Source organism: Anomaloglossus baeobatrachus, chromosome 1, assembly GCF_048569485.1.
Source record: "Anomaloglossus baeobatrachus isolate aAnoBae1 chromosome 1, aAnoBae1.hap1, whole genome shotgun sequence".
In the NCBI taxonomy this organism is placed as follows: Eukaryota; Metazoa; Chordata; class Amphibia; order Anura; family Aromobatidae; genus Anomaloglossus; species Anomaloglossus baeobatrachus.
In genome coordinates this window covers 382,551,172-382,572,686 of record NC_134353.1, presented here as the reverse complement: position 1 = coordinate 382,572,686, position 21,515 = coordinate 382,551,172, and the positions used below count along the sequence as shown (strand labels likewise).

Here is a 21,515-nt window from a genome sequence, read left to right as displayed (position 1 = left end):
ATCCCAACCATCCTGAGAATTAAAATTTCTCTTCACATGTTATTCACATACTGTACATGGTTCATGTCACTTACAATGCTGCTGTAAAGTCCACGTTGTTAAAATAATATTTTGTTATTTTATTAAATGTTTTAGCAAACTATTTGACTCAATTATCTTTTTTCTTATTTTCCTCCTCTAAAACCTGGTGTGCCTTTTAATCAGGTGTGTCTTATAAAGCGACAAATACTGTAATTATTTTAACTAGTTTATTTTTTTATCAAATGGGTGACCTCTTTAAAGTTTTTTCATTGTGACCTGGCACAGCAGCTTGACGTCATTACTTTCTACACATTATTCTGTTATTTTATATTTAATGATCATATATATTCAGTGCAAAATATGAAAAAATGCAAAAATAAAACACTTAAAGGTTACTAAATAATTCTGCTCTTACATTGTGAAATCATAGGTGGCTTGCGTTCGGAGGCTCGTGGAAATCTCCGTGGTCTCTTTGGTGATGAACCCATGACTGACTGAGAGGGTGTTGAGCTGATTTTCCAGCTCCGGAAGAAGACTTCTGTGCAAACGAGTAAGGACAACACAGCACAGAGGAGCATCAAAGCAGGAGCTGTCCTCTTCCATACCTTCATCTTAAGAACAATCAAGGCATTGAAACGCTGCAAAATAACATAAAATTACACATGAAGCACTAAAATAATGGAGGAAAGGCAACACGTAAACAGACATGAGTATCAGCATGGTTGATAATAGTGTACAAACCATGTTTTACTTTCCAGATAGCTCTCGTGAATATGTATTAATTGCATACAGGAAATCCCGTTACTGCATTCTATCTAGACCTGCCATTATGTATTGTTTCTATCAGATATGTCACACAGTATGAATAATTTGTTGGAAGCTTTTATAGCAATGTTTCATTTGTGTAAAAGTCTAACAATGAGGTCATTTTAGCAAAGCCACGCACACATTTCTCATCAGCAGTGTCATTTACCCAGTCATCTTCACATTTTACATCAATGGACCTTTATAAAGAAATGACTGGGAGAATCTGATCCCAAAACAAGGCTGTTCACTGTTTTTACCATACAGAATGACCGTTCGCTAGCAAATGTGTAGAGAACTTTAGTGGTAACCTACAAGGGATCCCCAACTTGAGGCTCTGAAGCCACATGTGGCTCTTGGGCCTATGATGTGTGGCTTGGGCTAGCTTCCAGGTTGGTGCATAAGTACCAAGACAAGAAAACAGCTAGAGCAGGTCTTGAGATGGTGACATTTGTGAGTGACTAAACATAGAAGAGCAGATCTGAATTGATGTAGGAACCCCTGTATATTGGTATTCTGCCTCGGTGTGGTGTTTTCTGTGGAAAAGCTTTGTCTGTCATTATACCGATAATGGGGGCTCTGGGAGTCACTACTGTGAGGGGAACAGGAGCAGAATATGGCTCGTGACCCTCCCTCAGAGCCGACTGTGGCTCTCAAGGTCAGAAAAGTTGGGACCTTCTGACCTACAATATGTTACTACTTAATCCATTCACCACCTGACAGTTTTCCATTTTTTTGTTTTTTCCTCCCCTTATTACTAAATATACTAAATATGTGTATTTTTTATTTTTTTTTTTTTAAATGGGACAAATGGGGGATAATTTCATCTTTTGTGTTTTTTTATTTTTTCATAAGTTTAAAAACTTTTTCTTACTTTTTATTGTATTTACTAGTTCCCTAAGGGAACTTGAAGCTGCAATGATCTAATCACTTGTGCATCACCAATGCTATGTACAGCAGAAATCATCATCACAGGCATTCACAAGAAGTTCATCATGACAGTCACAGGGGTCATCAGCTGACCCCGGTCTCTCATGACAACCCTTTGGCACCCCGCAATGACATCATGGAGCCACTGATGAGAGCAGGGTATGATGTGCTCCTCATCGGGATATGCTAAATCCTGCTGTTATAGGCTGAGCAGGTGAGCCAACTTGTGCAGGGAAAGATGCAGGCTCAGCATGCGAGCCCGCATCAAAGGCAGGGATACAATCCTGGATGTACCAGTAAGTCCAAGATTGTGAAGAGGTTAATAAAAAAACAATAATTATGATTTCTGAATGTGCTAGATTGTTCTACAGCACAGAAAACGTACACTGTACTTCTAGTGTATTAAGCTCCTGAGATTCAAGCAACTACTTACTGTTTTTTTTTCATGCACTGGCCGGAGGTAAACAAGGCAACTTTTCATACCCCATTGTGCTTTTCTGGGAATGCAGTTTACTTCTATATAATATATATCAAGTGATATATAATATATTTTTATTAATACTATTATTAATATTATTAGTTTTGTCTAAACAAGAGGACAGATTGTACTCCAAGGGTCAAATTATTTCCTTACAAAACTGTAACATCAAAAGATAACATTTAATGCATTGGTGTCAAAGCCAGTTCGTACTGTTCAGATAAGGCCATTTTTTTTTATTTCATATTAAAATTTACAGATGTATCTCAATAAATTAGAATATCATCAAAAAGTTAATTCATTTCAGTAATTCAATACAAAAAGAGAAACACATATATTATATAGAGTCATTACACACAGACTGATCTATTTCTAGTGTTTATTTCTGTTAATGTTGATGATTATGGCATACAGCCAATGAAAACTCAAACGTCATTATCTCAGAAAATTAGAATATTATATAAGACCAACTGAAAAAATGATTTAAACTCAAAAATGTTGGCGCCTACTGAAAAGTATGTACAGTAAATGCCTCAATACTTGGTCGGGGCTACTGTTGCATGAATTATTGCATCAATGCAGCGTGGCATGGAGGCGATCAGCCTGTGGCACTGCTGAGGTGTTATGGAAGCCCAGGTTGCTTTGATAGCAGTCTTAAGCTCGTCTGCATTGTTGGATCTGGTGCCTCTCATCTTCCTCTTGACAATACCCCATAGATTCTCTAAAAGGTTTAGGTCAGGCGAGTTTGCTGGCCAATCAAGCACAGTGATATTGTGGTTATTAAACCAGGTATTGGTACTTTTGGCAGTGTGGACAGGTGCCAAGTCCTGCTGGAAAATGAAATTATCATCTCCAAAACGCTTGTCGGCAGAGGAATTCATGAAGTACGCTAATTTATTTGGTCTTAAAAAAACTCAGTGGACCTACACCAGCAGATGACATGGCTCCCCAAACCATCACTGATCGTGGAAACTTCCCACTAGACCTCAAGCAGCTTGGATTGTTGTCTCTCCACTCTTCCTCCAGGCTCTGGGACCTTGATTTCCAAATGAAATGCAACATTTACTTTCATCTGAAAACAATATCTTGAACCACTGAGCAACAGTCCAGTTCTTTATCTATTTGGCCCAGGTAGGACTCTTCTGGAATTGTCTATTGGTTACGAGTGGCTTGACACGAGGAATGTGACAATTGTAGCCCATGTCCTGGCTACGTCTGTGTGTGGTGGTTCTTGAAGCACTGACTCCAGCAGCAGTCCGCTCCTTGTGAATCTCCCCCAAATTTTTAAATGGCTTTTTCTTAACAACCCTATCAAAGCTGCTGTTATCCCTGTTGCTTTTGAACGTTTTTCTACCACACTTTTTCCTTCCACTCAACTTTCTATTATTATGCTTGAATACAGCACTGTGAACAGCCAGCTTCTATAGCAATGACCTTTTGTGGCTTACTCTCCTTGTGGAGTGTGTCAATGACGCCCTTCTGGACATCTGTCAAGTCAGCAGTTTTCCCTATGATTATTTAGCCTACTGAATCAGACTAAGGGACCATTTTAAATGCTTAGGAAGCCTTTGCAGGTGTTTTGTTTCAATTATTCTAATTTTATGAGATAATGACTTTTGGTTTTTCATTGGCTGTAAGCCATAATCATCAACATTGTTAGAAATAAACATTTGATATAGATCATTCTGTGTGTAATGGCTATATATATGTACCGCCCTGAGAGGGTTCGGCCGCTCCCTGGCCAGGCCGAGCCGCTCGAGGTCCGGGCTTGGGTTGTCGGTGGCTCGAGCGCCTCCGGACCGGGGGCCACGTTGCTCTGTTAAGGGGAGGCAGTGGGGTGGTGGTGTGGGACGAGGTTCGCAGCCGGGGGCCGCATTGTAGTTGGATGGGTCGTGACGCCACCCACGGGTCGTGGTGATGGGATGCACCACCACTGCGGCGGGAGTGAAGGGTGCTCCCGGGATCTGTGTTGAGGGTGCAGCCTGGATGTTAGCCCCTCTGTGGGTAGGGGCGGTGTGTTCCGGGGCCCGGTGGGACGGGCGATGATGTCGGGGTGCAGAGTGCCGTGCAGCAGTGCGGTGTCGTGCCCGGATGGCACTGGTGTACTCACTATTAATTCACACTCAGAGTCACTGTTCGGGTATGGTCGGGTCCAGCAGCCGGCTGCTTGTGTCCCTTGTGAGGCTGATGGTGGCCCCTTTCCCTTGCACCTCTTGTTTTGATTTTTGGCTCCCCTGCCTGGGCAGTGGTAGCCCGCTCCCCGGTGTTTAGCTGCCGGAAGAGCCCTCGATTGCCTGCAGGCGCTGGCCCGTTGGATGCTTGGCCCTTGGCAGTGGCTCTCACCCAGTATCGATGGGCTGTTGCCTTCTTTTGGGACTTTGGGTGAGGATGAACCCGTGACGTCCAGACTGCAATCAGTGAATTTGCCTAAACTCAGTGGCTTCTAAGCTATGACGGGGTCTGAGTACCCGGTTACTGGTGCTCCGATTAGCTGTTGACTCCCCGGTTCAGGTCCGGCGGGCTCCAACCCTGGCCCGGTCCCTACGGTTCCGCCGGTCGCTATACCAGTACTCCTGCAGGCGGCCACCATATTCTGCCTGCCTGATGTTTCGGGGATCCCAGGCTCTGACCCGGGTCCCTGACAGCTTCTCTCCTTCCTCCTCCTGTCACTCTCCGCTACCAACCACAACTCATCACTACTAACTACTCAACTGCCCAACTGCGTGTATTTCCTGCCTCAGGACAGTAGTCTCCTCGGTGGGCATGCCTTTCCGCTTGACTCTACCCACCTGGTGTGCCCTGCTGGCCCAGAGGGAGGCATCAGGTCTCCCTTTTGGGTGATGGGTGTGTCCTCACAAGGGATTGGGGTGTGTGTGTGGTGTTGTTGTTACCTGTGACCGCTGGAGTCCAGGGCATCACATATATATATATATATATATATATATATATATATATATATATATATATATATATATATATATATATATATATATATATATATATATACAGTTAGGTCCAGAAATATTTGGACAGTGACACAATTTTCGCGAGTTGGGCTTTGCATGCCACCACATTGGATTTGAAATGAAACCTCTACAACAGAATTCAAGTGCAGATTGTAACGTTTAATTTGAAGGTTTGAACAAAAATTTCTGATAGAAATTGTAGGAATTGTACACATTTCTTTACAAACACTCCACATTTTAGGAGGTCAATCCTTTGGCGGCAATCACTGCCTTAAGTCTGGAACCCATGGACATCACCAAACGCTGGGTTTCTTCCTTCTTAATGCTTTGCCAGGCCTTTACAGCCGCAGCCTTCAGGTCTTGCTTGTTTGTGGGTCTTTCCGTCTTAAGTCTGGATTTGAGCAAGTGAAATGCATGCTCAATTGGGTTAAGATCTGGTGATTGACTTGGCCATTGCAGAATGTTCCACTTTTTTGCACTCATGAACTCCTGGGTAGCTTTGGCTGTATGCTTGGGGTCATTGTCCATCTGTACTATGAAGCGCCGTCCGATCAACTTTGCGGCATTTGGCTGAATCTGGGCTGAAAGTATATCCCAGTACACTTCAGAATTCATCCGGCTACTCTTGTCTGCTGTTATGTCATCAATAAACACAAGTGACCCAGTGCCATTGAAAGCCATGCATGCCCATGCCATCACGTTGCCTCCACCATGTTTTACAGAGGATGTGGTGTGCCTTGGATCATGTGCCGTTCCCTTTCTTCTCCAAACTTTTTTCTTCCCATCATTCTGGTACAGGTTGATCTTGGTCTCATCTGTCCATAGAATACTTTTCCAGAACTGAGCTGGCTTCATGAGGTGTTTTTCAGCAAATTTAACTCTGGCCTGTCTATTTTTGGAATTGATGAATGGTTTGCATCTAGATGTGAACCCTTTGTATTTACTTTCATGGAGTCTTCTCTTTACTGTTGACTTAGAGACAGATACACCTACTTCACTGAGAGTGTTCTGTACTTCAGTTGATGTTGTGAACGGGTTCTTCTTCACCAAAGAAAGTATGCGGCGATCATCCACCACTGTTGTCATCCGTGGACACCCAGGCCTTTTTGAGTTCCCAAGCTCACCAGTCAATTGCTTTTTTCTCAGAATGTACCCGACTGTTGATTTTGCTACTCCAAGCATGTCTGCTATCTCTCTGATGGATTTTTTCTTTTTTTTCAGCCTCAGGATGTTCTGCTTCACCTCAATTGAGAGTTCCTTAGACCGCATGTTGTCTGGTCACAGCAACAGCTTCCAAATGCAAAACCACACACCTGTAATCAACCCCAGACCTTTTAACTACTTCATTGATTACAGGTTAACGAGGGAGACGCCTTCAGAGTTAATTGCAGCCCTTAGAGTCCCTTGTCCAATTACTTTTGGTCCCTTGAAAAAGAGGAGGCTATGCATTACAGAGCTATAATTCCTAAACCCTTTCTCCAATTTGGATGTGAAAACTCTCATATTGCAGCTGGGAGTGTGCACTTTCAGCCCATATTATATATATAATTGTATTTCTGAACATGTTTTTGTAAACAGCTAAAATAACAAAACTTGTGTCACTGTCCAAATATTTCTGGACCTAACTGTAATACTAAAAGGTGGCCCGATTCTAACGCATCGGGTATGCTAGAATTTACGTATTGTGTAGTTAATGTATGATTTTTGTTATATATATAGATGTTGTTGTGTGTATTTGGCAAGTGTTTGTGTAGGGCACTGTAAATGTTCTGGGTGTTATCTGGGTGTGTGTGGTGGGGTGAGAGCGGTGTTGTTTGTGTGTTGCGTTGTGTGTGTTGCGTTGTTTGTGGAGCGCTGTGTGTCTGCAGTGTTGTCTGTGTGTGGTGCTGTGTGTTGCGTTGTTTGTGGAGCGCTGTGTGTCTGCAGCATTGTGTGTGTGGTGCTGTGTGTTTTGCGCGGTTTGTGTGGGTGTGGCTGTGGGGTGCGTGTGTGTGTTTTGGGGGGAGGTATGTTTTGTGCAATGTGTGTGTGCTGTGCGGTATGTGCGTATATTTGTGTATGCCCCAGTGTTTGTGTGTTGGGTGTTGTGTGTGTGTGTGCGGCGTTGTCTGTGTGTGTGGGTATCTGTGTAGGGCGGTGTTTGTGGTTCCCAGTGTGTGTGTGGTGTGTTGTGCGGTGTGCGTGTGGTGGTGTGTGTGTGTTTTGGGGGGAAGTGTGCACCCCCATCGTGCTCCATCCCCCATGCTGCGCACCCCCCATCGTGCTCCTTCCCCCATGCTGCGCATCCCCATCGTGCTCCATCCCCCATGCTGCGCACCCCCCATCGTGCTCCATCCCCCATGCTGCGCAGCCCCCATCTTGCTCCTTCCCCCATGGTGCCCACCCCCCATCGTGTTCCATCCCCCATGCTGTGCACCCCCCATTGTGCTCCATCCCCCATGCTGCGCACCCCCCATCGGGCTCCATCCCCCATGCTGCGCACCCCCCATCGTGCTCCATCCCCCAAGCTGCGTACCCCCTATGGTGCTACATCCCCCATGCTGCGCACCCCCCATCGTGCTCCATCCCCCATGCTGTGCACCCCCCATCGTGCTCCATCCCCCATGCTGCACCCCCCCATCGTGCTCCATCCCCCATGCTGCACCCCCCATCATGCTCCATCCTCCATGCTGCACACCCCCATCGTGCTCCATCCCCCATGCTATAATAGTCCTCCTATTATACTCAGAGAGGAGTATAATAGGAGGACTATAATAGGAGGAGTAGTCCTGGGGAAAGAGGAGTATAATGGGAGGAGTGGTCCTGGGGAAAGAGGAGTATAATGGGAGGAGTGGTCCTAGGGAAAGAGGATTATAATGGGAGGAGTAGTTCTGGGGGGGAAGTGTATAGGTGCTCAATGTGTGCCGGAGCGGGGCCGAGTGGGCTAACTTGTGCCGGGGGCGGGGCCGAGCGGGCCACCGGGGGAGGGGCCGAGCGGGCTAACGTGTGCTGGGGCGGGACCGAGAGTGCCAACGTGTGCCAGGGGCGGGGCCAAGCGGGCAAGGCGTCAGCATATACCGGCTCCCTGCACATGTGTACCGGGAGCCGGTATACGCTGGTAACCATGATACACATTGGGTAACTAAGGGAAGCGCTTCCTATAGTTACCCGATGTGTATCATGGTTACCAGCGTACATTGGCTCCATCACGATCCCAGCATCGGGGGCGGGGCCGACTGTCCCCCATGCTGCGCACACCCTGTGGTGCTCCATCCCCCATGCTGCGCACCCCCCATCGTGCTCCATCCCCCATGCTGCGCACCCCCCATCGTGCTCCATCCCCCATGCTGCAGCCCCCCATCGTGCTCCATCCTCTATGCTGCACACCCCCCATCGTGCTCCATCCCCCATGCTGCACACCCCCATCGTGCTCCATCCCCCATGCTGCGCAGCCCCCATCGTGCTCCTTCCCCCATGCTGCCCACCCCCCATCGTGTTCCATCCCCCATGCTGCGCACCACCCATCGTGCTCCATCCCCCATGCTGTGCACCCCCCATCGTGCTCCATCCCCCATGCTGCACACCCCCCATCGTGCTCCATCCCCCATGCTGCACACCCCCTATGGTGCTCCATCCCCCATGCTGCACACCCCCCATTGTGCTCCATCCCCTATGCTACGCACCCCCCATCCTGCTCCATCCCCCATGCTGCGCACCCCCATCATGCTCCATTCCCCATGCTGCACCCCCATCCTGCTCCATCCTCCATGCTGCACACCCCCCATCGTGCTCCATCCCCCATGCTGCACCCCCTCCATCATGCTCCATCCCCCATGCTGCACACCCCCATCATGCTCCATCCCCCATGCTGCGCACCCCCCATCGTGCTCCATCTCCCATGCTGCGCACCCCTCATCGTGCTCCATCTCCCATGATGCACACCCCCCATCGTGCTGTATCTCCCATGCTGTGCACCCCCCATCATGCTCCATCCTCCATGTTGCACACCCCCATCGTGCTCCATCCCCCATGCTATAATAGTCCTCCTATTATACTCAGAGAGGAGTATAATAGGAGGACTATAATAGGAGGAGTAGTCCTGGGGAAAGAGGAGCATAATGGGAGGAGTAGTCCTGGGGAAAGAGGAGTATAATGGGAGGAGTAGTTCTGGGGGGGAGGTGTATAGGTGCCCAACGTGTGCCGGAGCGGGACCGAGCGGGCTAACGTGTGCTGGGGGCAGGGCCGAGCGGGCCACCGGGGGCGGGGCCAAGCGGGTCGCCGGGTGCGGGGCCGAGCAGGTCTCCAGGGGCGGGGCCGAGCGGGCCAACATGTGCTGGGGGCGGGACCGAGAGTGCCAACGTGTGCCGGGGCGGAGCCAAGCGGGCGAGGGGTCAGCGTATGACGGCTCCCTGCACATGTGTACCGGGAGCCGGTATACGCTGGTAACCATGATACACATTGGGTAACTAAGGGAAGCGCTTCCTATAGTTACCCGATGTGTATCATGGTTACCAGCGTACACCGGCTCCGTCACGATCCCAGCATCGGGGGCGGGGCCGACTGCTAACGTGTGCCGGGGGCGGGGTCGAGCGGGTGAGGCGTCAGTGTATGCCGGCTCCCTGCACATGTGTACTGTGAGCCGCTGTACGCTGGAGCGGGGGATGCCTGCGGAGGGCCGGGGCGAGCGGCCAATACGTGGGGGGGGCGGGGCCAGGCCGAGCCCAGCGGCGAATCCGACAGTTGTCACTGTAACGACACTGTCACTGTAGCGACACAATTTTGGAGCAAGACAGACAGACAGACAGAATAAGGCAATTATATATATAGATACGCATTTCACATTTTGTATTGAATTACTGAAATAAATTAACTTTTTGAGGATATTCTAATTTATTGAGATGCACCTGTATGTGGCACTAGTTTTGGAATTCTTCTATATATCCCAGTGAGTAGGTAAATAGTAAATTTCAACCGGATATGATTTGAATTAATGAAAATATCGTAAATATGCTGAAAATTTTGAGAAATTAGCAATTTCTGACCTTTGCATTTTTATTCATTTAAAACAGATAGTTGTACCATACTAAAGAGCATTTACCACATGTCTACTTTATGTTAACATGATATGTGATTTTTTTGGATAGAATGTTACAAGGGTTGAAATTTAATAGCAATTTTTCATTTTCTTTTCAAACCCACACTCATGATGCTTGTTAACCCTTCAAGTAATTCATAGGAATTAACAGAAAATGGAACGAAAAAATGAAAAATTATGTTTTTTTCCACTAAATTGTTACTTTAACCCACATTTTTAATTTTGATCAGAGAAACACATGTTACTTGCTGGTTAGAGAACTACAAGTTCCAATGACTCCTAAGCAAGGGATGCTGAGAGGAATGAGTGCTGCAATTTAAATGCAGGGCTCCAGAAAAGTGCATAGCTAAACACAATATCATGTTTAAGACAAGGGCATAGTTTGGTGTTTTCCCTATTAGTTTTCCATTGGTTTTCCTGCTTTATCTGTACTGTTTATCACTGTTTAGTATGTGCTCCATAGACAATACTACCTGGTGTGCATCTTATGGGATATATTCATGTCTTAAAGAGCTGTTTGAGGGTGAATTTGTTTGCACTCGATGAGAGTATGTTACATATTTGGAAACCCATGTAATAGATCTAAACGTGGAGCTTGCAACACTCAGGAGCATTGCAAACCTGGAGAGGAGTTTAGAGCTCACTGAGCATGCTCTGGCTTGGGCCAATGCTATGGAGGAGGGTGGAGGTGGGGAAGGTCAGGACCCAGAGGTAGGTAGCTGGGTAACAGTTAGAAAAAGAAGTAGGGAGAAAAGTGTCAGGGAACCTAGTCCTGATCTGGCACAACCTAGTAAATATGCCTGTTTGGCTGATATTGGGGATGCAGGCCCAGGACTAGGCTCACTACACGAGGACGTTGCTTCTAGCAACCAGGAAAACAACTACTGTAGGAAGGAGGGAAATAGGAGTGCCACAAAGGCCAGACAGATGTTGGTGGTAGGGGACTCTATAATTAGGCGGACAGGCAGGGTCATCAGTCACCAAGGCCGTGAATGCCGAACGTTGTGTTGTCTGCCGTGTGCTCGGGTTTGTCATATAGCGGATCAGATAGACAGGTTGCTGTGTGGGGCTGTGGAAAACCCAGTGGCACATTGGCACATTGGCACTAATGACAAAGTTAGAGGGAGTTGGAAGGTCCATAAAAATGATGGGGAACTAGAAGAGAAGCTGAAGTCCAGGACCTCCAATGTGGTGTTTTCAAAAATACTACCAGTGCCACGGGCATCATTAGAAAGACAGCGGAAGCTTAGGGAGATAAATACATGGCTTAGAAATTGTTGCAGGAAGGATGGGTTTGGGTTCATGGAGAATTGGGCTGAATTGGCTACAGGCTCTAACAGTGATGGGGAGGATGCACCTAAACTGAAGGAAAAAATTTTCAGATGGATGGTGGAGTTTTTAAACTAGGATCTGGTGAGAGGGAGAGTAGTGGAGCAAATAAGGGGCAAGAAAGAACAGAGAGAGACAGTGAGATAGTATGGGTCAATGAGGATTTATGGGTGCTGGGACAAGCAAGGAAAGTAGGGAAGTGAGCCTTTTGTAATTAAAGTGCTAATAGTATTAAATGTATGCTTGAAAATGCAAGAAGTCTTGCAAACAAAATTAATGAATTGGAGACTTATGTCAGCCACAGAATACAATTTGGTGGGCATTTCAGAAACTTGGATGGATGAAAGGACAGGATAGACAAAAAAGGTGGAGGAGTGTGTACTTCCGTTAAATGTAACTTAAGACCTGTGCTCAATGATGACATTGGAGGGAGCTGTGATAATGGGTAAATATACAAGAGGAGGGCAATGATGAAAAGCTGCTAATTGGAGATTGCTATAAACCTCCTAAAATAGCTGAACAGGTAGAGGATGAATTGTTGTAACAAATTAACAATGCAGCAAATAATATGGTCCTTATTATCGGTGATTTAGACTAAATACAATTTCAGATCTACATTTGCGGTGCAAGCTCCATAATATGGTAAATTTCAATGTAATATTCAATAGAACATTTCAAAGGGGAAATGCAAAAACCTGGATCTTTAGGAAAGCTGATTTCAACAAATTAAGGGAAGAGCTTAATCATGTAGACTGGGACCATGTCATGGTAACTGGAAATACCGAACGCAAATGGGGCATTTTTAAGGATATACTACTACAATTCTGTAAAAAAAACTTATATCCTCTGGTAATAAAATGTTCAGGAATAAAAAGAAACCACTATGGATAAATAAGACTGTACAAAATATAATAAGACAAAAAACAAAGAGCATTCAAAATCTTGAAGACCAAGAATACAGGAATAGCATTTCAGGAGTAAAGATCTCAATAAGAAATGTAAAAAAGAAAGCAAGCTTGCAAAGTAAACTACTGAAAAACAAATTGCCAATGACATTAAAATAAATCCCCCAAATTTTGTAAATTCATCAATGTCAAAAAGAAACAAATCGGATTTTTGTGGGATGTGCAATCCATGTCTTTTTAACCATTGTTATACAACATTCTATTCCCCTCTTTTTTTTTGCTTGGATCTGCACTCTCCCCATTCGGCACAGGTGATTTTAATCAGCAGGAGACTGCAAGAGGGGTCAGCCTTTTTTTGCTCCCAGTCCACATATGGGAGCCAGTGGGAGGTGAGGGCGCAGCTCCTCTCACTGAGTGCTGGTACTGTGTAGTGGCTGCTGTTGTGGTGGTGTGGTGTCAGTGGGGCAGCGCAGCCTGGAGCCTTGGGGGCTTTGCCTTGCAGCATGGGTGCTGTGAGGCACCAGGTCGCCTGCCCTGCTGGCGCTTTGTCACTGCAGCAGTGGTTGGTGCACAGTGCCGCACTAAAAGGTTTAGGATAGGGACCCACTCAAGAGGTTTGCCGTGAAGTGGCAGTAGGCTTAATACAATCTGATCAGATTGGTAACAAAAGAACCTCATGTTCTATTTAATCATTTTTTTGCCTAGCGGCTTTAGATCATTGTATTTTTGTGGGATGTGCGATCCATGTCTTTTTCTTCATAGCATGTTATCCAAAGACATACTATTAGGGAAGATTAAATTGTAAGCCACAATGGGGATGCTGAGGAATTAATAGCAAGTAATAAGTGAGTAAAAGAAATAAAAACAAAAACATGATGATAAGATTCTATGTTGAGCGGAGGAATAGGGAACAGCTAGAAGCAGATTTCCTTCCTCCCCCTCCGCTCTATACATACTAGGGGCTGCTGATAAGTCTTTGGCTTTACCCAAGAAGAAACAAGATAGGATGATGAAACTTTACATTTATTCCACATACTCTCCACTGATGTTAACACACTTCTTACATCGATATTCCAAGTTCTGTAAGCCTAGCAAAAAGAAGGATTTCAGTTGTGCCTCAAACTAGGCATCCATAGCATCCATGGCATCAGAAATGGTGTGACAATTGGTACCCTTGAGATGTTTCTGCAGGTTTGGAAACCGATGATAGTCTGGTGAATAAGGTGAGTGGTTAACCAGCTGCAAGCCCAGCTCTGCCAGTTTTTCCATGGTCACTTGTGCAGTGTGAACGGAGGCGTTGTCTTGCAGGAACCAGGTTCCTTTGGACAGCTTGCCGCACCTTCTGACCTTCAGAGCTGCCTTCAATTGGTCCAAAAGTTCAATGTAATACCTTGCATTGATGGTGGATCCCTTTTGAAGGTAGTCCACTAGCAGCACACCCTCCTTATCCCAAAACACAGACACCATCACCTTTGTGGCTCATGTTTGCACCCTGAACTTCTTTGGACGAGGAGAACCACTGTGCCTCCACTCTTTTGACTGCTCCTTGTTTTCAGGGTCATATAAATAAATCAAGGTCTCATCCATAGTGACCAGTCGATCCAGGAAGATCTTATCAGTCCGAAAACGCTGACAAATGGACTGGAAAGTTTTCACTCGCATGCTTCTCTGATCTGTTATCAAACATTTGGGGACCCACTTTGCAGATAGCTTCCTCATGTCCAAATGTTCATGGATAATGACACAAAGACATTCATCAGAAATCCCCATGAGGTCTGCTATTGCTATAGATGAAATTCGTTGATTCTCCAGTATGAGGTTGTGAACAGCATCGACGATCTCCGGAATAACAACCTCTCAGTCGTCCAGGAAGCTCCTCATCATTGGTGCTGAAGTGGCCCCTATTAAATTTGGCAACCCAGTTCTTAACTGTGGAATATGAAGGGCATTGATCCCCCAATATCTGCGACATACCATGAATATCCTTCGTGGACTTTCCTTGGAGAAGCAAGAATTTTATCACTCCTCTGCTCTCAGTTGCTGTGAATATCGCATTAAATGCTGCCATTTTTTTTCCCCGCATGCATAGAACACTGTTGCCATAAGCTTCAAATAAAATTCTGAAAACATATATTAGACACATAAGGCTTTCATGTGATGTAACATTCGTTACCATTGAAACAAAAAAAGATCACAAAGCCAAACACTTATCAGCAGCTCTTCGTAAAATCTTCTCAGTACCAACTATCCCTATATAAGTAATGTAAAAGTCTGTCTTCACTGAAAACAGATTTTACTTGGTATATGAGAATTTTGAAAATGAATGATGACTACTGCCAGAGAAAGAAACACATTTCTTTGTTATTTATATTAAAAAGTTGCAGAAGTCCCTTTGGGGATGCAGACATTAGCAAATTTGCTACTGAATCGACTAACCTAATTTTAACTTGGTGGTCACATTTGGGGTTGTGTGTACATTATCATTGTAGTGCAAAAAGTTTAAAATGGCTTAAAAGCATGAACACGTCATAGCCATATGGAATATTAGAGTGTTATTAAACATCAAATATATTAAAAATAGTAACAATCTAATTTTACCAAAGTTGTGGCTTCATCGCTATCCCCATGCATAACAGAACCCAAAATTTTATAATTTTCACTACATCTATGAGGGTCCAGGTAGTAAAAGATGAAGTACGATTTTGGGTAAGAAATTATTGGCTATATAAATGAATATATATAAATATATTATATAATATATATAATATATGAATTTTTGATCATCAATGTAAATTGCTTTAAAAATGTCAATTTCAGAGAGGCCTGCAATTTCAAATTGGATATCTTGAGTTGGCCACAAAATCAGAAATTTGAGTCTCCACAATGGGTCACCAATTGTGGTCATTGCCTCATCTGCAATCCTGAGGCATCTACATGTTTGTTCATTGTCACTGGTGGAAGACAAAGAAGGAATGTAGGCAGTGGCGTAACTAGAGTTTGTTGGGCCCTGGTGCAAAATTTGGACCAGGCCCCCCTCCATGTACACCGACACTTAGGGTACGGGATAATGATGCTGACACTTGGCTTTTACCCACAGCACTCTGCTTTCCCATGATCTGATATCCATCTTATCCTCAGCACCCAGCTTTCCCATGCTCTGTCACACATCTTTCCCTCAGCACCCAGCTTTCCCATATCAGAGCATGGGAAAGCTGGGTGCTGAGGGAAAGAGCCTTCACACCTCAGCACAAAACATTCCCATCCCATACTTGTATCTTTGTCCCCCCTCGTACATAGTTCTCCAAATACTATAATGGCCCCCACATAGCCTTCCATATAGTTTAAAGGGTCCCACATAACCGTTCATATATTAGAATGCACTTCCATAGTCCTCCATGTATTATAATACATTTTCCATAGTTCTCCATATTTTATACTGCACAACATAGTCCTCCCTGTTTTATAATGCACCCCCACAGACCATGTATAAACTAGCCTCCATAGTCCTCCATATATTATAATGTAGCCCCCATAGTCCTATATGTATTATAATGCAGCCCCATGAATCATATTGTATTATGCAGCCCCATACTCCTCCATGTATAATGCACCCCTATAGTCCATGTATAAGGTGTCCTTCATGTTTATTATGCAGTCCCATAGACCTCCATGTATCATGCAGCCAGCACCCCAGGCCTCCATGTATCATGCAGCCAGCCCCCCAGGCCTCCACGTGTCATGCAGCCAGCTTGCCCCGGGGCCTCTACGTGTCATGCTGCTAGCCCAGCCCCCCAGCCCCACCAGGTGTCATGCAGCCAGCCCCACAGGCCTCCATGTGTCATGCAGCCAGCCCCCCCAGGCCTCCATGTGTCATGCAGCCAGCCCCACCAGGTGTCATGAAGCCAGCCCCCCCAGGGCCTCTATGTGTCATGCAGCCAGCCCCACCAGGCCTCCATGTGTCATGCAGCCAGCCCCACCAGGTGTCATGCAGCCAGCCCCCCAGGCCTCCATGTGTCATGCAGCCAGCCCCACAGGCCTCTATGTGTCATGCAGCCAGCCCCACCAGGTGTCATGCAGCCAGACCCCCAGGCCTCTATGTGTCATGCAGCCAGCCCCACCAGGTGTCATGCAGCCAGCCCCCCAGGCCTCTATGTGTCATGCAGCCAGTCCCACCAGGTGTCATGCAGCCAGCCCCCCCAGGGCCTCTATGTGTCAGGCAGCCAGCTTGCCCCGGGGCCTCTACGTGTCATGCTGCCAGCCCCCCAGCCCCACCAGGTGTCATGCAGCCAGCCCCACCAGGTGTCATGCAGCCAGCCCCCCAGGCCTCCATGTGTCATGCAGCCAGCCCCCCAGGCCTCCATGTGTCATGCAGCCAGCCCCACAGGCCTCTATGTGTCATGCAGCCAGCCCCACCAGGTGTCATGCAGCCAGCCCCCCAGGCCTCCATGTGTCATGCAGCCAGCCCCCCAGGCCTCCATGTGTCATGCAGCCAGCCCCACAGGCCTCTATGTGTCATGCAGCCAGCCCCACCAGGTGTCATGCAGCCAGCCCCCCAGGCCTCCATGTGTCATGCAGCCAGCCCCCCCAGGGCCTCTATGTGTCATGCAGCCAGCCCCACCAGGTGTCATGCAGCCAGCCCCCCCAGGGCCTCTATGTGTCATGCAGCCAGCCCCACCAGGTGTCATGCAGCCAGCCCCCCCAGGGCCTCTATGTGTCATGCAGCCAGCCCCACCAGGTGTCATGCAGCCAGACCCCCCAGGGCCTCTATTTGTCATGCAGCCAGCCCCACCAGGTGTCATGCAGCCAGACCCCCAGGCCTCTATGTGTCATGCAGCCAGCACCACCAGGTGTCATGCAGCCAGCCCCCCAGGCCTCCATGTGTCATGCAACCAGCCCCCCAGGCCTCCATGTGTCATGCAGCCAGCCCCACCAGGTGTCATGCAGCCAGCCCCCCAGGCCTCCATGTGTCATGCAGCCAGCCCCACAGGCCTCTATGTGTCATGCAGCCAGCCCCACCAGGTGTCATGCAGCCAGACCCCCAGGCCTCTATGTGTCATGCAGCCAGCCCCACCAGGTGTCATGCAGCCAGCCCCCCAGGCCTCTATGTGTCATGCAGCCAGTCCCACCAGGTGTCATGCAGCCAGCCCCCCCAGGGCCTCTATGTGTCATGCAGCCAGCTTGCCCCGGGGCCTCTACGTGTCATGCTGCCAGCCCCCCAGCCCCACCAGGTGTCATGCAGCCAGCCCCACCAGGTGTCATGCAGCCAGCCCCCCAGGCCTCCATGTGTCATGCAGCCAGCCCCCCAGGCCTCCATGTGTCATGCAGCCAGCCCCCCAGGCCTCTATGTGTCATGCAGCCAGCCCCACAGGCCTCTATGTGTCATGCAGCCAGCCCCACCAGGTGTCATGCAGCCAGCCCCCCAGGCCTCCATGTGTCATGCAGCCAGCCCCCCAGGCCTCCATGTGTCATGCAGCCAGCCCCACAGGCCTCTATGTGTCATGCAGCCAGCCCCACCAGGTGTCATGCAGCCAGCCCCCCAGGCCTCCATGTGTCATGCAGCCAGCCCCCCCAGGGCCTCTATGTGTCATGCAGCCAGCCCCACCAGGTGTCATGCAGCCAGCCCCCCCAGGGCCTCTATGTGTCATGCAGCCAGCCCCACCAGGTGTCATGCAGCCAGCCCCCCCAGGGCCTCTATGTGTCATGCAGCCAGCCCCACCAGGTGTCATGCAGCCAGACCCCCCAGGGCCTCTATGTGTCATGCAGCCAGCCCCACCAGGTGTCATGCAGCCAGACCCCCAGGCCTCTATGTGTCATGCAGCCAGCCCCACCAGGTGTCATGCAGCCAGCCCCCCAGGCCTCCATGTGTCATGCAACCAGCCCCCCAGGCCTCCATGTGTCATGCAGCCAGTCCCACCAGGTGTCACGCAGCCAGCCGCCCCCCCCCCCCAAGGGCCTCTATGTGTCATGCAGCCAGCTTCCCCCGGGGCCTCTACGTGTCATGGAGCCAGCAAAATAACAAAAAACAAGTACAATACCTCTCTTCTCCTTCCGACCCCTGCGACCGCGGTAGTTACGCCCCTGCCCCCATATGTCACACACCCTGCTCCCCATACAGCCTGCATCCCTCCATATCACTCACACACACACTACACCCCCATATGTCACACACCCTGCCCCACATAACTCACCCTGCCTGTACCCCAAATTACCCCTCTCAAACACTCTGCACCCCTTCACATGCTTCTGTCGCAGTCTGCACTCACCCTGCAGCCCCCCTCCCCCTCATGTTTCCTCTTTTCTCATTACCAGTCATGTGTCCAAAGTATCGTCTCCTGCTTTCTCCCCGGCAATCCTGTGTCTCCTCCCACAGTCACATGGGCATGACATCATCGCAGGTCCTGCAGGATGGATTCCGTCTGCCGTGCAGGAGCAGTCCTGCTCTGCTGCAGGTCAGGAACGCCTGGTGGCCTCTCCAGGTCAGGGGCCCCTATGCCCCCTGCTGACACCGGGCTCCCCTGACTCACAGGCCGGCCCCCTAACAGTCGCGCAGTCGGCCACTACACAGCGGCACTACACATAGGGGCCCGGCAGCCGGCTCTGCAGAGCGGCTGCCGGGCCCCTTTAACCCCGCGGGCCCGGTCGCAGTGGCGACCTCTGCGACCGCGGTCGTTACGCCCCTGAATGTAGGTATTCTCTCTTATACTATTGGCATCAGAAGCAAGTAAAACGTATGCCTCCTTGGCTAAAACAGCCTTTGAGATAATTTTTTCTGGGGTGGTATATGATTGTATGTGTAGTGTTTTTCACATGTATTGTGTAAAAAATATAATAATCATCAGAGGTGTGTTTGGTGAGTAGATTATTAAATTTATTACACATATTTGATCAGAATTAGTGTTGAGCGAGTAGTTAACTATTCAAACTCGGTATGCTGTTAGCTAGTACTGTCCGCTACTCACATATTCATTATGACTAGCGGGCACAATGTAAGTGAATGGGAAATACTCGCTAAGTAGCGAGTAACCCGAAAGCTGTCCTTTTTGTGCGAGTAGAGAATAGTATGGCTTTCGGGTTACTTGCTACTTAGCGAGTATTTCCCATTGACTTACATTGCGCCCGCTACTTGTAAGGAATATGCGAGTAGCGGACAGTACTCACTAGAAGCATAGCGAGTAAGAATAGTTAACTACTTGCAGTCAACACTAATCAGAATAAAAGAAAAGAAAAATAGAAAAAGGAAAAAGTAGACAGAAAACCATAGAAAAGAAAAAGAAATGCAGACAAGTGAAGAAAAAAAATAGAATATAGTAATGAAAAAATAAAAATAGAAAAAATTAACATGCATATAACAATTTAGTAAAATAATAAATTTACTTCTTTCACGTCAACCTTCAACTAAATGATTCTGACTATAATTTTATATGCTAGCAGAAAAAAAATTAGTATAATAATAAATACCGCAATTTCAACTAAAATTCTGAAACTTTAATAAATAAAATTGCCTATGTGAACATGAGTAAAAACAATTACTGAACATCCGCAACTAAATGACATAATTCTACACACATCAACATTGAAATTTTAAATTTCAGAAGAAAAACTCGATGTGCCTGGTGTCTGCTCCCTGCAGTATTCAAAAGCCAGAAGCTCAGGATGCTGCGCTCATCACAGAGTGCAGAGAGACAGTGCACGGGAGGAGAGACCAGATGGGGGAGGGGGAGACAGTTACCCAGGCCCCAGATATCATAATGGGCTGTGGATACTGTTGGTTAAATAGCGCTGATGATGTCCCCGACAGCATGTGGGTTCCCCTGCAGGTCTAGGGTCCCGGTACATAAAATGCACTGGCAAAGACAGCGCACAGATAGCAGCGCACAGTGGGTAACGGAGAGTACGAAATGTAGGGAGGGGGCTGCGTTGCACTGTACCTGGTTGACAACAGGGCGGCAGCATGACGTCAGCTGTGATGCCCATCAAAAAGCTTCTGCCCCTGTCGACATGACATCACAGGAAGCAGCAAAAGCCTGACAGGAGCAATCACATGACCGCTCTGAGCCGGGGGAGAGGGGCTGACAGCAGGGCAGGTAGGTAGTTGGTATCTATTTACCTGCCCCTATTTAGTCCAAAGGTTAAATAAAAAAATAGGCAAAATAAGCCGGATAACCCCTTTAATTATGAGCACTACTCATAGATATATAGTTACCGCAGTTGTGTGAGGAATGTTTTGCCCTGCTGAAAGCAATTGGGCACACAAATCCTCAACATACGCTTTTGGCAGCTCCTTTTGCATTTGTCGATCAATAATGTCCTAGATGTTTGTGATGGAAGACAAGTCCAGAGATGCTGAAGGCTATGGTAGCATGATTAAGCCATCCAGGCTGCTAACAGTAGCACGAACAAGCAGCCTGATGTTGAATAAAGCCTCTTGGAACTCTGGAGAAATTGCTGTACTACTGGCTCTATGGCTAATTCAATGTAATAACCTGCTGTTAGTGTACCTGGAATGAAAACAAGAGTAGTCCAGCTACCATACATTATGACACACACCATAACCCCAGTAAAACAGGTGTGATGTTTCTCCATGAAGGCCTATTCATGACATTGCCCATATGATCTCCAATCTGCAGCTCTCATTTCTTCCAATACAAAAACAGGGTTCATCGCTAAATCATATAGACCTCGTCCAGCCTCCAACATCTGCAATTGGATGTCTGGCTCATAACCCAATATTGATCTGTGTCTATACTTAGACACTGTTTGGTAACTTAGGGGTGCTTTACACTCTGCGACATCGCTGCCGATATATCGTCGGGGTCACGTCGTTAGTGATGCACATCCGGCGCTGGTAGCTACATCGCAGCATGTAAAATAAATGAGCGACGATCAATGAGCGCAAAAACGTTCAAAATCGTTACTTGTTGACACGTCGTTCATTTCCATAATATCGGTGCTGCTGCAGGTACGATGTTGTTTGTCGTTCCTGCGGCACCACACATCGCTATGTGTGA

General features: G+C 47.5%; 1 protein-coding gene across 1 annotated transcript in view; it reads right to left on the bottom strand.

Moving 5' to 3' along the window:
- The window catches only part of LOC142293460 (neurturin-like), a 439,898-nt gene that overhangs the window by 81,173 nt on the left and 337,210 nt on the right, over window positions 1–21,515 (bottom strand). Inside the window, exon 2 of the mRNA XM_075337826.1 lies at window positions 437–659. Within this exon, the coding sequence (XP_075193941.1) occupies window positions 437–632 (196 nt within the window). The 5' untranslated portion in view covers window positions 633–659. The remainder of the gene's footprint in view (window positions 1–436; window positions 660–21,515) is intronic.